Consider the following 18404-nt stretch of genomic DNA (forward strand, 5'->3'; position numbering starts at 1 on the left):
AAATCCCATACAGTGTGCGTTAATCTCTGTGATGATTGTCAGTCTGTCTCTTCTCTCACTGCCCCCTTCCCTCACGGGAAATTTTTGGGGAAAATACCATCTTGCAGCGATTAGTATCAAAGATTGGTTACTTCTATCATATGGTTTGGTAAGTAATCCGTAGCTATTGCTGTGATTTGCTGCTTGCCCGTATAGCTTCACACATGTATTTCATTTCCAAAGTTTAGCAAAGTTATTCCCTATAAAGAGGCTGAAGGTCTAGATGAAAGCCATCCCTTTTGTGAAAACCGTATTCTCTATCCCTCTTAGTGACTAGTACAACAAAGTAAATTTTAATGGTGCATGATACTGAAAATGAATCCTGTGACCTTGAGAAGTTGTAGCAAAAGATCAGGTTTTATTTGAGTCCTTTTGCCATTGTTTTCATTACTGTATTTTTAATTTTTAGTTGAAAAATGTAGTACAAGTAGCTGTGTATATATTCAGTATTTGAAACAGTCCAAATTAAAATTCACAAGTCAGTTGAAAAAAATCAAACTGGTTTGCATGTAAATTAGTATTTTTTTTCTTCTTTTCTAGGGCTCTGTTCATTTCATTAATGACTGAATTCATCTTCCTCCCAAAGTGAGAAAGAATAAACGATTCTTCTGAAAACATTGATGTTTTTATATCAATAGAAAACTTTTCACTTTATCCTTAAAATCTCTTACAAAATATATGGGCTTTTTATTTTGAAAAGGAAAGTGAAAACATTCTATTTTCATGATGAAATGAAACAGTCTTTTCTCAATTTTGAGTGTCAGTCTGAACCGACTCTTCTGTCAGCAGCAAAGCTAATTGCAAAAACAATATGCTTCTCAATTCTTTTACCATGATTTTTTTTTAAAGAGTGTTTTCTGCAATGGATTTAACAAAGTTTGTAGACAAGGTTTCTTGGTGAAGTTGTGTTATATACTGGGTCAAAATGTTTGGGTGCTTTAATTTTTTCATCATAGGCTACTGAAAAAAAGAAGTTAGCTTAGTTTAGCAGGGATAATACATGATTATTTCTAAAGCTGAATAATGGCAAAAGGTGTGACTTTACGGATAATTACACATAGAGTTTATATATGCGGAAGATTATGTTCAAGGAAGAAAATGTGCATTGTGATGCAGTATACCTAAACCATGCTTATAAGTATCTGCACAATAATTTAACAGTGATATAGTCTTAAATAATCTTCTCTGAAGAATTTACATAAAACTAGAATTAACATCTCCAGCAAAAAATGTGGAGAATTGTATTGTTGTTACAGAGAAATGTTCTGTTCTCACATTTGCATTCCAGATTTTAAATATACAATTTATAGTTTTGTTCGGAGTTTCTTTAGTACCTAAAGGATTTTTCTCTTCAGTGTCCCTACTATTGTTTTGCATGAATGTTAACACTATCACATACTATACAGATACTTGATTTATACACACACAGATAGAATTCTGTAGTCCAGAAACTAAGGTTTGCCTGTGCCACTTAAAACTATTTACCTTGGTGCCCAAGTGACACATTAGAACAGAAATTCCCAGAAATTAGCACAGTTCCAGCCTGTTGTTTTTCACTCTAGTAATTCTTCCCAAGCTCTGAACTTGGGGGTTGAGGCCGCTGATACTTGGCTTGGTTTGAAGTCTGTTTCTCCACTGTGGATGAGCACTTGCAAAAGAAACACATTAGAAGGAAGAAGGAGTATAAATAGACAAACCATATTAGTCTCAGGAAATCCCCTGAGCTGAAAATAGTTGGAAACTGGCAGAGTATTAGGGGAGAAGTTGTACATGGTCAGTTTGATCTTACTCTTCCTTAAGCCACTACTGACATTTTTGGATGCAGAATTTGGGGTTAGACTTTTGGTGAGAAAAGATACAGCTGTTCCTGTGCTCTTTCTATCCGGTGGGTGCATTCACGTCCTCCTCTGCAGGGGACAGGGAGTCCATCGGGCGGTTGGTGGTGCTGCTGGAGTGACAGATGTGGTTTGGGTGCAGTCCAGTGTGAGTTAACCCAGATTGCTCGCTTCTCCTTTCTGATGGGTGCGTTTCTTAGCGGTGCTGAGTGGCTGTGGGACAGGGATTCTTTGCTACGTATGGCTTATTGTTTCCAGTTGTGAGTGACAGTGTTGTGTCCATTGCATTCTCCTCCATGATGGGATTGCTCTGTTGAGAAGAACTGCTTAATACTGAGACAGTTGTTTCAATATTAGGAAAGAACCTAAAGAGGTATGTTGTTTTTCCTGCTGGTTATGGTGTTTTGGTTTTTTTTTTTTTTTTTTCACATTTGACTTGAAACTCAGAATTATTGTTGCTGAGATGGCTGGTAAATTTGTCTTAAAAGCAAACAAAAGAATAGCTGGCTGAAGAGGGAAAAGTTGGAAACCTTGTCAAGAGAGGTAATAGCCCTCCTGAAGAAAAAGCTTTATTGTCTTTTAGCATGTGTCTCTATGGATGCTAACACAGAGGGGAGAGAAGTTGGGGCATTATGTTAATTTTAAGATGACTGAAGTGAAACAGGAAACATTTCCTGGTTTGTTGCTTCTTAAGGTTTCATTTTACAGTCTTTCGTTGGATTTAAATGCTAATGGTGTTAGTCTTGAGTGTGAAGTAAGGATATGTGGAGGAAAGAGTATTGCACTGTCCCTTGTGTTGCTCACTCCAAATGTTCATTACCAAGGTACTGTTTCACACCCAGTTCTTGCAGACTGTGCAGCAGATAGGTGTGAAGCAGTATTCTTTACTCCACCTGCAGGGTCTTGGTGTAAGCTGATAGCTACCACCTTGCAAAGAGCAATTCACAGGCAGCATCTTCACTTGCAGACTGTGTCAGGTAACAGTTTTGAACTTGCCTCTGTACAATGCCTATTAATTGCCAACCTTTTGTCTCCTCATTCGTTGACCACATATAATAGAAGGTAAGGTATGTTTTCAGGCTACGTTTTCCTTCATTTAAAGCTTGAAGTAAATGCCGTATTCTCTGTGTGGTCCAGGAAAGGGTGCTTCATCATGATTCAGTGCTGTGTTTTTATTTTTAGAGACCTTTTGCGAGGCTTTCAGAGAAATATGTTTAATAAGTTAAACCTTTGTAAAGTTTTTTGAGTCCTGTTGTTTCCTGACTATGCTATGCTAGTATGGTAACAGTTAGGAATCTTGCTCCATGTGCTTCTTAGTGGTCTTGCTGCCTCGTACTTATTGTTTCCTGTCTCAGAGAGCGATACAATGTTTGCAGTTACTTGAACTCTTTCTTACATATGTTCCTGCAATCATCACACAATGAAGTCATTTCCCAGATTTTCGCCCTCCTCAGATTTTAAAATCCTGAATTAAATCTCTGACAGAAGTATTAGCCTTTAAATCATGCTTGAAGGGTGGTTTTATTTGGTTTTGGTTGGTTTTTTGTTTTGTTTTGTTTTTTTAATGTAAGCTTTTATTTCAGTTATATCAGAGAGTAGGAGAAATGCAGGTAATGTTGAAGTTGGGTGTCTCTAAGACTTCAATATCCTAACCCACAATCCAACTTGGTAATACTTTTTTGAAGATACTGTTTAACAATAGCCAAACATGCTGTGGACCTGAGAGAGTTACCTATTCCCCCTAATGTAATTTAAAGCAGAAGGACAAGTATGTTCAAATTAATTTGTGATTAAGCAAGAGGTTGAAGGTGGAATTTTCTTACCTCCCCAGATGCACTGAAATTCTGTCCACAATAAAATGATAAAATGTGTGTGTATATATATATATATATATATATATATTTTTTTTTTTTTTTTATATGTAGGCACTTGGAAACCTCAGAGAGGACTTTCTTCTCTTTATTATTCTAGGTTTAAAAAAACCCAAAATGTGTAAGCAGGCCAGAGTTGTTCCATCTCTCATAATTTGCAGGACAGTCTCTTATCAAATGAACTAACAGGCTGGTCTCTCTTGAATGGAAAACTTACTTTGGCAAGGTTGGTTTGAAGGCAAATTATCTTTAACAGAGCTTGCACCACCTTGCAGAGGTTCATTCTGGATTGGAAAACTGTAGATGTTGTATCTATTCCTCTCTTTGGTGTTTGTTGAATTGCTGAGTTAATTTAGTTACTAGATACTAATTTTAACTTCTTTTTTTGGGGGAAAAGAAATTGGAACAATTAGTTTAGACCTTTCTGGCAGAGGACTGAAAATATATATACAAAAGAAAAAAAATTTTAATTTCCTTTAGAAGAACATAGAGCAGAAAAGTATTTGCTGAATCAGAGGGGTGCACTATTACATTTTTATGGAAGTAAGAAAAGTATCCAGCTGTTAAGAGAGCTATAAAAAAAGGATACAGGTTAGCCACAGCTCTTAAAGTGCAGATATGTGGGAATGTGATTTCATCTTGTTTCTTCTAGAAGAGATGGTAGTTAAGCTGAAATGTTTGGTGCAGGTCAAATCTAAGATTTTTGGAAAAAGCTTTACTGTAATTCCTGTGTTTAATACTTTTGGGGTCAGAACAATACACAAACGAAATAACAGCTCTGAGGACATTTTCTTATTTTGGTCAAAAGTTGATCTATGTATCCAGTAATGCTGAAATATTTATCATCTCAAATTCCAAGCTATTGGAAAGAATTTAATCTGAGTCATAATATTTCAATGTACTTCATTCCTTACAGAAAATCTGCTGATGCTGTAATTAGTGAGAAAAGATATAGGTCCTTTCTATGCACATGCTTAAGGTGAAAGCATCAGAACCAGTAGGAATGGCTAAGGAGGTACAGATTGAGCTAGCTCCTTTATCATACATACTCCAACTTATATTCGTATATTCCATTGTTCATTTTGGCAAGGAAGGGATGGGGATGACTAAGTACTGCAGACTAAATTTCCACATTATCAGACAAACAGCAAAAAAACTCCAGTGAGATCCAGTGTACCTATTTTTTGTATGTTATGGTAGGTTTTGTTATTTTCAATATGAATAGCAGTTTATGGGACCTGTATGAACTGTAGTTATTTTGAAAAACAAAAGTTGTTGACTGCAATCAGGTGTAGGATGTGTGAGATCTGGAAAGATTTATGAGCAACTAAGCCAAAGCATCCGGTTGCGTATTTGCTATATGTTCATTCTTCCACGTCTGTGTCATGTCTGAACTAATTTTGCTCAAAGCCAGAAGAAAGTTTTCACGTTAACTTCTGATAGAGAAGTGGAGTAGTTTTCGTTTCGGTTAATTTATAATTAATCTTGATGGAAATGCAACAAGAATTGAACTGTGTCTTAAGGTGACATCTTTTAAAGTGCAGCTTTATTTTAGATTTATCAAAATAAGATCAGTCTAAGATAAGATAGTCGTTGCAGAATACATGATTAGTACTGTACCATGTATTTAAGTGAGCCCTCTTTGAAGTATCAGTGTGTGCTGGAATGCCAGCACTTCAAAGAATGCTGCCTCCAAAAAAGCTGGGGCTGTGGTTAGCCACCAAGGGGTTAATAAAGATCAAAGAAGAGCATACATAAACAGAACTGTTTTTAAACTGGAGGTTAATAACACCATAATCTAGGACAGCAACACCTTAAAGGTAGGCTTGTCTTTACCCTGACATGGTGCTTTATAATGTGTAGAGGAAGACTGAAACATTTATAGTCAACATTTTTTCTGGATTGCTTTTTAAATGAGGAATTCAAAGCTTGTCAATGCAGAAAAGAGTCTCTGTGATACCTGAAATTGTCATTGTTCCTCTAGTTTTGTTTTGCATGCTGGTTAGATGGGAATGGATTTTTGGTATGATTCAAAACACAGAGATTGGGAGGCCTGGGTGGGGATTTGTATCTGCATTATGTAATAGGTGGTTGAGACAAAGAGATAATATCCTAACTATTTACTGTATAAAAGCATACAAACAGCATTTCTACCCATTTTTAAAATGCAAATCTAGGAATTACAGATTTTTGCTGTTTGTACTGTCTTGCTTATATGGGGAAACAGCATGTTAAGACACACTTTTCTTACTGATGTTCCCATTTTTTTCCTCTACACTGGAAGTGCCTTAGGTTTAAAATGTACAAGGGTCCCCTACACCTGTGCAAAGGTCCTCAGAGTGACAGTTTTATGCTAAGTCCATGTAGATGTTGTGCCTGAAGTTCATACCCTGCTTTTCACATCTATTTCCTCTGAAAGATGTAAAGAAAAATGGCACTACTTTCTTTTCTGGAAACAAAAGAAACTCCTCCCCCCCAACTTTGATAAAATTGAAGCATAGATAAAGACAAAAGTCCTTTTAGGAAAAAATCTTTTGCAAAGACAAAGACAAATGTTTTCTTGAAGAAGAGTTAGAAGCAGCAGATAGACTATGCTAATTTAATGGATTACATTAATGTTCTGCATAATAGGTATTATGCCAAAGAAGTTGTACTCAGTGGCCTTGGGCCTTTGTTATGACCAGTTCCTGTTAGTATAGCAATGACTGTGGCAGAGATTGAGCCTGCCTGTGCATGATGTTTTTTGCTTAAGGGCTCCCAATTATTTCCGTTTGTGGAAGTCTGAATTCTGAAACTATGGAATATGAATGTCTATGTGTGGGGAAAATGAAGATAACATGAGAAGGCACAGACTCCGCTAATAATAGAATATGATTACATGATGTGTCTTTTTTGATACCAAAGATGTTCTTCCTCATCCTTTCCTCCCTTCTCCTCACCTGCACCTTTCTTTCCCTCATTTTTAGTTACATAGTTGCTGGTGAGACTGCAGTGTAAAAAGGTTACTAATGTAAAACAGAATAAAAACATTGAACCTTAGTAATCCCAGATTGTTACTGTGATTTGGTTTAGTGTGGCCGCACCAATGCTTACATGAATGCAACTGAGAGAGGGAGGGACAGAGTAGAAGATCATTAACTGGTTTTGCCATTAAAGGTGGTACAGGTAATGTAGGTAGCATTTCCAAAGATCTCAATGCAGTTACCAGGAGTTAATTAATCTTTAATGTTCTGAAGTCGATACATTATCAGAGAAGTGCTGTGAAATACACACATTGAGATAGAGTGTAGCTCTCCAAGTAATATTTTAGCAGCAACTTTGACTTAATATTAATCAAACCTTTTCCTGTGTGCTTTGGTAATACAGGCAAAGTTGGGAATCAGATCGGGAACCTGATTTACTGAAAAACAGTCATTTTCCCTACTGCATCAGTACTCTGATTTAGGTTTACAACATGGCAACACAAACAGTTGTGCGTGGGATCTCTGCATGAAATGCTGAACTTGGTACTGCTGCTGAAAACTTGCTTGTCAAGTTAATCTTCAGTGTTTGCTTTACCATCATTAAGCTCAATGTTTTATTTTCCAAAACGTGTTAGATATTTTTGATCATGTTACAAATCAATAATACAGCTGGATGTACACAAAACATTTTTTAGATTAGTACTTATAGACATGTAGCTAGTTGTATTAATGTGCTCTGGTGTAACTTGCTTTTTTAGATCACAGTTTGTGAAAGCTCATTACAAGAATGTTGAAGGATTTCAGAAAATGTTTTACTTGCTTTCTGAAATTGCATTTTATCAAGTCAGTTAGTGGAACATACCTTGCATTTTATTATTACATGCAAAATATGAGAGATTTTAGTTAATATTCTGGACATCCAACTGCATGAAAATGCAATGGATTTCAATTTGCAAGATAAAGCAGTCTCTTACATTACATGATGCCCTGCAGTCTGCTAGCAGTACTCCATCAAGATTTCTGTAGTGCTTTCTAGAACTTCAGCACTTTTATCTTTGGATTGACAATCAAATGCGAATGCTTATTGCTTCTTTTGGTTTTGGAGAATAATGGGTATCTTGTAGCAGATGTCTGGCTTGAGTTCTTGAAGTATTTTACATGGAAGCAAAAGTCACCTAGATGTAGAGCAAGACATGTTCCTGAATAGCATTAAAATAATAAAGTGTGTTTTTTCTTTAAAATTGGGAATCACTATTTGTGTTCTATGGTTGCTCTTTTGTGTAATTTAGAAGTAGCACCTGATATTGTGCATTTGATGAGCCATTGCAACCAAAGTGCTGAATAAATTAAGACCAGAAGTTGTGGTAGGCTTGCAGTCGGTGATGGAGAAATTGCAGAGCTGCCTTCTTCCAGGTTTCCTTTCAAATCTATACCATTGTTACTGATGAATAAGTGGTGTTGCTGCTCTGTGTTTGGTTGTCTATGAAGCTAATTTAGCCTAGGTCTCTGCGTTTGAGCATTTACACCTTAGAAATTGCCATTACTGATTGATTGCCTTGCTGATGGTCTTAGCAGAGAGACCAAGGGTTGATTAGGTCTGGAGATTGACTTACCTGCTTAACTCTACAGTTAGAGTTCCAACGAGGAGTATGTAATCTGGAAATTTATTGTGGTGTCTTCACATAGGTTTAGGGCATGTGAATGAGATATTATGCTTATGTCACGATCACGATGTTCTCGTTCCATGGCCTGGGAACAGCCTCTGCTTCCAGCCATGTCAGTGCAGTCATTTCTAGCAGTACAAAATTCACATTGATTAGCATTTCATATCTGTGTTTAATGTACATAATTGCCATACAGCAGAGCAAGAACTGTTTTTCTTTAAATAGTAGGCTGTGCAAAGACGGTAATAGCAGACTGTGCTGGTCTGAGTCTTCATAATAACACATTTTTTCGAGGGCATACACACTCTAGTTTCCATCTGCTTTTAAGTTTGTTGCAATTGTCTTTTGCGTGAGTGGGTTTTCTTGCCTTTAAGGCTAGATAGCCTTCTAGATAGAAGAGGTCATTTAGAGCTCTAGTCATCCTCTGTCTCTGCAGACAATTTCTATAACGCTGTGCTGCTTTTGCCTGCCTTTCCTTTTCTTTGTTTTTCTTTTCTGTGCTGTGTTTATTTATTTAGTACTTCAGTAGTCTCAGGATCCAAATGGTTGCTTCTGTGGTGTGCTAAAATCCATTCTCAGTTAACCAGTGGCCCAAGTACAGCCCTAAGACCTCTCAAACCATTGCTTTTGTAGGTTTACATTTTCTTTCCTCTTCCCCACCTCGCACAGTCCCTTTTCTATCCCCACTAGTGTGCTGACTGCTCCCTTTCTGTGGTCATAGAGGTAGCAGAGTATCTTGAAATACACAGTGGATAAGGCATTAGAAGAAGTAATTCTTCAGCAATTGCAGTGATCCTCTCGTCATTCTCTGGTTGTACTGCTTAGATTCCATTTAAATCTCCTATAGGGTATGAGGACCAATAGGTAATTCCCACGCCTAAAATTCTTTTGCTATAACACCATAATAAAACTAGTACATGAGTTGGTATGTTTTGTTTCCAATTGTGTTAATCTTTGAAAGTGGTAGGAAATAGAGGTTTCTTGGTCTTGGAATGGAGATATGTGAGCATTTAAGCTTTTTCCCAGTGACCACAGTGAAGTGACTTTTTCTTTTGCATGATGCGCTCAAAGTCCTGACAATACCAGTTATATTGGTCATTCTGTATTTCACCTAATCTCTGTACAATTGTAACAATCTAGTTAATTACATGGGAATTGAGAGGAAGGTTTTCTCTCAATTCTGAGTACATAGCCTGGTAATTTGGGGAACTGTTTGAAAAATAAAGCAATACAATGGTTATGCTATTTGAATAAAAAATTTTATATCAAAGCTTTGTTTCTATTCAGTCAATATTGTTACTAAGGAACCACTAATTACTGTGTATCATGTTAGAGGGGGCCCTGACAAATCCATGCAAATCATGTGATTTATAATTCATAAATCCCCAATCCCCTGAGAAATGTTGCTCTTGCACTTACACTAATTGAGTACTTATGTTCATTGATCCAGTCCATATCGCACCTTTAGTCCATATGGCAGCCTTTATTGTAGGGCCGGAAACTTCTCTTGTCAAATGTCTCCTGTTGTCGATGGCACTATACTGTTCCCAAAATCTGCTTACTTGGCTCTTTGCTGCATAATCGTTCAGTTTGTCAGCAGTCGATTCTGCCCAAATCAGAGCAAAATGGATGTCTGTCTCCCCCTGGCCGGAGAGGTACAAAGTCTGCATGGTCCAGCATTGCCTCTTGGGGATGGGACTGCAGTGGTTAATTGATGTTACTAGTAAGCTAGTTGTTCTAGAGTAGCTATATAGTATACTGGCTTATACTGGTACTAGTATGCATTTGTCCCAGCAGCTGCTCTCAAAAATGGCTCACTTGTAAGAATTAGACAGCACAGGTGTTTATTTTTGGCTGTGCAGGTTTTTGTTGAATGTTTTTCTATGTGTAGAGAGTAGATTTTTTTTTTTTGGTTTTTTTTTGCCTCATAATACAGTGGCTGCCAATAGTTATAAATACCCCAATACACGTTCTGATAGTTGATATGTTGTTCTTTGTGAAGAATCAGCGCACGGGTGAAGGAGATGGAATACTATGCAAATTTCGTATGCCGAACTGAAAATAATGTGTCTTTAGTCCCCTACTTTTATGTTTCAGGATAATTCTTTGTGCCTAATCATTGTTACCTATTTTTCTAATAATTTTAGCATAGTTTTTTAATGTAGTATAATTGTAATTGCTATCCAGAAGAATGGCATCACTTAATTCTATCAAAACTGTAGAAAGATAGATGAATGACAAATTAATAATTTACCATCTTTGCATAATACTGTAGCACAGAATACCAGAAGGATTGATGGCAGAAGAGGTTAACAAATTTTAGCGGCTTCCATTAGCTTTTCATTGTCATATGTTTGTGGTGCCGACTGAAATAAGCTTTGTAGGAGATCTCAGTCTAGGGAACTAATTACTTGTGCCGATTGCCATACTGATGAATAGACCCTCATTGTATCATTCCCCTGAAGACGAGGAGCAGTCTGTGATTCACGACTGCATCCTGGCTGATATTTGATAATAATTTTAACAGATAAATGTAGGAAGGCAGAATGATGAAGTGCCTCTCCATGCTCTACGACTATCAAAGGCATGCACATAGCCAGCTGTGTTCTGCCTTTTTTCTATAATCACTAATGGAGAATTTTAAGTTATTAATTGACCTTTGAATAAACCCATATCTTTCTGTGTTTTATAATTTTTCTTTGGTTAATTATTCAAAAATCATTGGATTTTATAATCAAAGCATTCAAATTTCAGCATGATTGTAACACACGAAGTGTGAAAATAAGATACTGGGCATTTGAATCCAATACTTCAGTATTTTTCTGAAAGTAAGAAATCAGGAAGATGAAGAATAGCACTGCCTTTTCTTTGGTGTTAGAAAAAAGCATAGAATTTTAATGAAGGTAGATGCAAAGAGAGTCACCTTTTTTATAAGATTATTTTCAGTCACTATTTTTAATGTCTACAAATTGTGTTTGAGAGTAGGGTTATGCAAATTATTCTGGCTTTTGTTACCATGTTTGAAACCTTGTTTTACTTTAAATAAAATTAATTTCTGCTTTTAGACCTCAAAACTAAGAATGTAGATACCAACTATTTTTAACATGGTGATCTGTAAATTAGTTGTGGCTATTCATTTGTCAGTGTTGACAGGTATACTTTCTATTAGCTCCTGGACCAGAAATGGAATATATATGCATTTATCAATTGTTTTAATACTAGCTATGTTAACAAACAAAATCGGTGTTTTTTAATTCGGGCATACAGGTTTTTGGGCTAGCGTGGCTATTCTATGCTTCAGACATGTTCTGTTTGTTTATTTGCTATACCTGAAATTGGCATTTTTTGTACATTCTCTGGGCTAAAATACTGTTTTACAGTGGCATTCATTCATGATCATCTAACAAGATAGTAACTGGCACTTATATATGACCATATTAAAAAGATCTACGTATATTTGGAGCGTACAATGGAAAACAATGAATTTGATATAACCTTTTCTAGATGTAATTTTTTAAAAGTATCCCTTCAATATAGCAATTATTACACATCAGAACATGTAGTTTTTAATTAAATGTAAAAACACAACTACATAAACCAGAAATCCAATCTGATTTGCTCGAAAATAGATTGCTGTTTCACTCTCCTGGAATGGTTTATTTAAAAACAGTAAATGGAAAAGAAATGCATTTTCTTGTGTTGTTCTAAGCCTCAGGGGCTAAATGTAATGAATATTTTAAGAGATTATTTTAATTAAATTCCTGCACATCTAAACAGAGTAATATTTTATTATCACATACATAACCATGTAACTGAGGTATTCATTAAAGTTAACACTTTCTGGACCAAGAATTCATGGTATGATTTACTGACCTTGTGCAAAAAGGCACAAATTAGGAAGAAAAATGAAGGGGGACAGACTTTGATTAATATAGGTAATGCTATACCATATTTATAATAGCCTTTTCCCTATTCTGGTTTATAAATGCAGTCACTGAGAAAGGTGCCCTGCTGAGGCTGAAATGAGGCTGAAATCGGAGCACATGCCACTAGAGTGTGGGGAAACTGATCACACTGTCAGCAATTCATTTCAAAATGATGTATTTAGTGCTCATTTCACCTTCCGAGAAAAAAGGGAAAGGAGTTCCTTAGACTGGAAGGTGATATTGTTATTTTCAAGGACATACCTAAGTAAAAGATTGCAGAAAGGGGGGAGGTTAAAAAAAAAAAAAAAAAAAAAGCAAAAGCAGCGCAAACAAGGAGAGCTTTATGCAGAAATTCAGTGCTACCATGCTGTTTGATAATTGCTAACATATGTGGCTCCTCTGTTTCATTGTAGTCGTCCTCGTGAGTTCTGGCGCCTTGACTACTGGGAAGATGACTTGCGGCGCCGGCGACGATTTGTGCGTAACCCCCTTGGATCGACACATCCTGAAGCGACACTAAAAGCAGCCGGAGAACATGGTCAGTGTAAAATCTGCTTCTTGCCAATAGCAGCAGGTTACAGTACGTGGCAGTAAAGACTAGACCTTCATTCCTATAAGACGCTAGAAAATTGTCCCAAATGCCAAAGGCTTTTGTCATTGCATTTTAGACATGTTCAATACAAAGATAAACTGACCGTTACTTCATACAAGCAATGTTGGTATTTGTTAAGCCTCTTCATTACATCTTAGTTGAGCTGGCCTGGCATGTTGTGCGTACTTTGCATACAATGATTACAAATACAGTTCTCACTAAGCAGAAGAAAAATGGATGCAATTTTGCCATTAATCCCTGGACACACTTTCTTGCGGTAAATTACCTATTTATACTTCAGTAACTTCAGAAGAAGATCTTTCCTTTTCAGAAATCCACAACAATTATTTCCGTTAGCCGTAGCACATATCTGCCTATTGTTACAGATACATTAAGAGAAAAATAACACTTCTGAAGCTAAACCGCATTCAGACCTTTGCTTATGTTTAAGTAATCAAGTTTTTCTGCAAGAATTTGATATGGAAGAAATAGTAACAAATGCTGAAATGTGAAGTATTGTTCAAGCAGCAAATGGTAATGATGATTTCTACCTGGTGATTTTAAAAAAGAAGATTGCAATTTTTTAACAGGTTTTTTTTCCCCATTTTATTGTCAGGGATCACTCATCTACATGCTGGTGTGTCTGTTCTAGAGGGATGTATTTACAAAACCAACACAATAATCATTTTGAGAATTCTATAATAAACAAAAAAGATAAACAAAAAAATCACCCAAAGCTAGGGGTGAACTTTGGGGTTTAGTCTAGAATTTCATGTCTTTGCGATCTAATGAAGATACATTGATAAGGTAGAAAAATCTTTCTTGTATTTAAAAATAATTTGTTTATAATTAAAGCTGTGTACCCTTCACCTTGAAGGAATAGAATAATAGAATAGAATAATTTAAATTTAGGTCTTTTTTTTTTCTTTTTTAGTCTGTGAATTACTGTATACATACATGCATACACACACACACACACACACATATTATATGTGGAGGCATAAACTTCATGGTAATTTAAAATTATTAAGACTGTTGTATGAATATAGAAGAACATCAGTGTCGTAAAGTTAGTTTCCGTCAGGCATCTTAACCTCTTGCACTCAGCCTTAAAGAGCCATTTCTGGAAGAAAATGTCTACAATATGTCAGCTGATATAATGCCAAATGTGACATCAGTCCTCTAAAATAAATGACCGTACGGAGAATAGTCAATAAAGTGATCTGAAAGCAATGTTCGTAGAGCCCTACATCTTTGACTATAGAAAGAGGAACAAGATGTAGAATTAATTAACCTATTTTTTGCTTTGAGGCTTGTTCTTAATACTGTGTGGTGTTTCTATGCCGTGGACTTTAAGGGCACAAGGTTTCTTTCTGTTTAATGCTCCATGGATAAACAACAACTGCCCTCCTTTAATATTATGTGTACTTTAAATTAAATAGATCTTGTCACTGTTTCATGTATTCTACTCATATTTTCATATTTAATCTTTATATTGTTTATCAAAATAATGAAAAATATCTTTATTTTTACTGCAAGATATTTAAAGCTCCTATCTATATTTGTGTAACTAATTCTTCCATAAGTAAACATACACTAATACAATTATTCATCTTCCATAGTAATGGGATATTTTCACTAATCCATGCCATATTTCAAGGGCTATGGCTCATACTCAGTTTGTAATTGACAGGAGTACAATTTTTGTCAATACAAAAGAAGAGTGAATAAAAGTAGCCGTATTTCATAGGTAGCTAATAGGCATAGCTGGTAGCTAACCCTGGTAATTTAAATAGAGCTAATTGTTTTCTGTTCACCTTTCTGTTCAGAATTTGACATCCTTATCAGGCTCCTATTATATCTTATTTCTTGGTGGTGTTTTATTCTGAATTTAATTGCATACTGCATTTGTTATCTGTTGCTATTCTGTTTCTTTATCCAGTGAATATTCTAGTTTACCTTAAGTAATTATTTAATGTGATTTTTGAAAATACATATAATTAATATCGGTGTAACTGAGTGTGCGTACGTATGCAACTGTCTTGTTCCCAGACCTTCCACGGGCAAGTTGTAAGACAGATGACCAAAGTACAAATTCAAGTTCAATTGGAAACTGTATATAATGTATAGGAATACAAAGGTTGTTGGGGTTTTTTTTATGGTTTTGTTTTGGGGTTGGTTTTTTTGGTGTGGTGGTGGGGTTTTTTCATTGTTTTGGTTTGGTTTTTTAAATCTCAGAAGGTACAGTTGTCAGAAAGGTCAACTGGAGTGGTCACTTGATCTATAAACTTTTAATATTAACCAATTTCAGGTTAGAAAATTCCATTATTTTCAGATTTTTGGAGCCAGACTTTCAGGCCCTGTTTTCATGATGTAGATATCCTTAGAATTTGCAGAACATTTGCCCTGGTATTTTACGATTTCTTATCAATAATTTATCATTAATTATTCTATTTCAATTAATTTTACATGTCTCTGAAGCAAAAGCATTTTAAAATAATGAATAAAAGGTTCCCTACTGCCTATTTAAGCTTTTGTCAAAACAAAACAGAGCAAAACCAAAACCTGAAATTGGGCATAAGGGATTTTGCCAAAAGGGAGACAGGGGAAAATAATGCATAAATAACGGAAGAGTACTATTGCAGTAACCATGCTTGAAAGCATGGATTTTAGCACACTTTTCATTAGTAGATACACATTATCAACTGCTCAGTGTCTTTCAAATAAAACCAGATATATTTTCCACCCCAGAAAGCTCACAGTCTAGGAAAGACCACAATTTGCAACTGTGAAAATTACTCAGAAACAATCGGAAGCCTAGATATTGTTCAGTAAAACCTAGGAGAACAACAACAACAACAATCAGCTCTGTTGCAGCCTAGTTATGTGTCTTAGTAGCAAGAACCAATCTTTTCCAGGGATTGATTTGATTTGAAGGAGAACCTCTGGTGCAGAGGTGGCAGAATAAATACCTGAAGACTAATGTTCTCTGTTCAGACAATCAATACCAGCCCCATGACTATACTTCTGGCTACCTTCTAGTTAAAAACAAATTTTTTAATTCTGACAATTTAATTGCCATTCCCTAGTTCACATTAACTTGCTTGGGAAAAAAAGGCTTTAGGTAATTTTTCAAAGGGGGCGGAGGGGGAAGTCCTTCCAAAATGGCTATTTATAAAAGTCAGTCTAGTAGTGTATAGTGGGGGAAGGAAAAAGAGGTGAAGGTAGAAAAAGTTTGGGGTGGAAAGAGTTAACTCTTTTCTGTTCTCCCTTTTACCAATTGTTTAGATATGAAACCAAAATACTTATATAGGTGTGAAAGTGCAAAAACTGAGTACTTTAAACCTGGTGGTATTTTTAGATTGATCCCCAAATGCAGTATTTTGTGAGAGAATCTTTAGCTACTAGAAAATACCTTATCAAGCTTTTTAACAAGTGATTTGGGTTTTTTTATTGACATTTGTTAAAAACTTGGGGAGAAGGGGATTAAAACAGTCTGTAGCATTTCCATCAAGGCAATAGGTGGAGTTCAGAGCTTTGTGACTGCAAAGGACTAGCAGCTGGTCACCTACAGTATTGCAATCGACTGGTAGGTTTTCTTTGCCTCAACTCTGGCGATGAAAAAGAAGTCTTAAAAATAATATGTTAAAAATCTGATGTGGAAGTGGTTGTGTTTTCCATTGTTATCTTTTTAAACAAATAGGAAGACTAGAGGAGGCTTCTGGGAGCCTTTTTTTTAAAAATAGATAGTAAGGGGGTTTTAATGCATCTTTTCCCTGAATTGCTTTTCCCCATATGTTTACCAGACATTAAAAAAAAAAAAAAGTAATAGTAAGTATCTTCTGTATCATGCTTTCCGATACTTGATTTTTCAAATGGCTTTTAAAAATTGTATTTCACATGTAAGGTTAAGTTGTAGACAAACAATTTAAAATAATCTGTCGTTCTATGAATGCCTTAAGCTTGTTCAGCAACGTAAACTAAATTATTATTTTTACACCCAAGTGTTGCAGAGATTTAACTGGAATAAATAAGACTCTGCAGATGCAGAGATCTGTTTGCAAAAAGCTGCTTGAAGAAACTGGGTCTTACAGAGCAGTTTGGGAAGGATTGCATGGAATTACACTGAAGAATTATAATAATGAAATTGCTGTGCTAGATAAATACTCTGCCAGCAGGCTGTTATGTCCTGTGCAATACACAGGCCATGCTTTGAGGTCTTGATCTTGAGAAGGTGTATGTGAACGCGTGCTTAGATCTGCAGGATTGGAGCCAGAAGCTCCAGTCACGCCAAGAATAGACAGGACTGGCAGAGAGCAGTTTGGGTTAGCAGATGACAGAGCAGGGTTTGGGACCTGAAATATGAAATCCAGTGTAATATACCTATGTGCATACATGGGAACTGAATATGTCACACGATGTCATGTTCCATCCTATGTATCTCTAATCAGTAAATATAGAAAGAGAACTAGACCGTGGCCCACTTATGTAAGTGCGTTTATATACAGAAAATAGGTGACTCCACCTGGAATATATTCAGTTCTATACAGATACTCATGTGAGTGTGTGTGTGTGTTGGTTGCAGGTGTAGTGCTTTATTCAAGTCAGTAGAGAAGAAGCAGATTCTGGTTCAGAGTGTGATGTCTTATTGCCTTCCAGTAGCTAGTATCTGCAGATGTGTAGACAGGCTCTGCATCTTCCTGTGCCTGTGTGTATACATGTTTCATGCATGTCAGGAAATGTGGGTAACTAACATCATATGCAAAGAGATGACAAAAATTTACAAAAATGGACTAAAATAACTTATGGTCTAAAATCTTTTATTGAAAAAGGCAGTTACATAAGATGTATGTTTTTGAATCAGTATAATATCATTACTTGGGGAAAGAAAGAAAATCTGAGTAAGTGACAAAGATGAGGCAGGCGGTGTGTATTTCTGTTATCCAGCCATCTTTGGCGTGGAAGTTGCTGTACTGATTTTATTTTTTCTCGATGGTAGATGAGAAGAAAGACTGAAGGACACACTAGTATTTTGGACAAGTTGTGCTAACTATAAAAGTATTAAGCTTTGATCTTGGCTCTCAATTCAGTCTTAAATAAGAATAGGTAGAAGGCTAGTTTGAGATTAGCATTTTCAGTATAACACAAATAGATTGTAGTAGAGGAAGCAAAAATGGCAGGTATGTATAATGCAGATGGAGTTTTTGAAACAACACATACAGTTTGCCTGTATTTAAAAAAAAAAAAAAAAGAATTTATTATCCTTGACTTTATCCCTGGGATGGTTTTGTTCTCTTTTACTTTTTTTGATCTTCAAGAGAATGCTGGTAGGCCACTGAGTAACAGTGCATGTGGTGTATATTAGTATACTGTTGGTAATTTTACTGCTGCTAACTTAAAATCCTCAAGGGGGAGTTAATTACAGGAAAACCTTTCTAAATATCAGCTGCATATTTTCCATGACAAGGTTTTCAACTCACATTGAACAACTCCAGAATCTGAGTTATCATTATT

The 18404-nt window shown here is 35.9% G+C and overlaps 1 protein-coding gene across 4 annotated transcripts in view; it reads left to right on the forward strand.

Annotated features, from left to right (window-relative positions):
- LRBA (LPS responsive beige-like anchor protein) overlaps positions 1 to 18404 on the forward strand; it is a 431577-nt gene that overhangs the window by 215004 nt on the left and 198169 nt on the right. For all 4 annotated transcript variants that reach the window (XM_030023944.2, XM_030023959.2, XM_030023952.2 and 1 more), the window contains one exon: positions 12712 to 12836. In XM_030023944.2, the coding sequence (XP_029879804.1) occupies positions 12712 to 12836 (125 nt within the window). The remainder of the gene's footprint in view (positions 1 to 12711; positions 12837 to 18404) is intronic.

This window comes from Aquila chrysaetos, chromosome 1 (assembly GCF_900496995.4).
Source record: "Aquila chrysaetos chrysaetos chromosome 1, bAquChr1.4, whole genome shotgun sequence".
NCBI lineage: Eukaryota > Metazoa > Chordata > Aves > Accipitriformes > Accipitridae > Aquila > Aquila chrysaetos.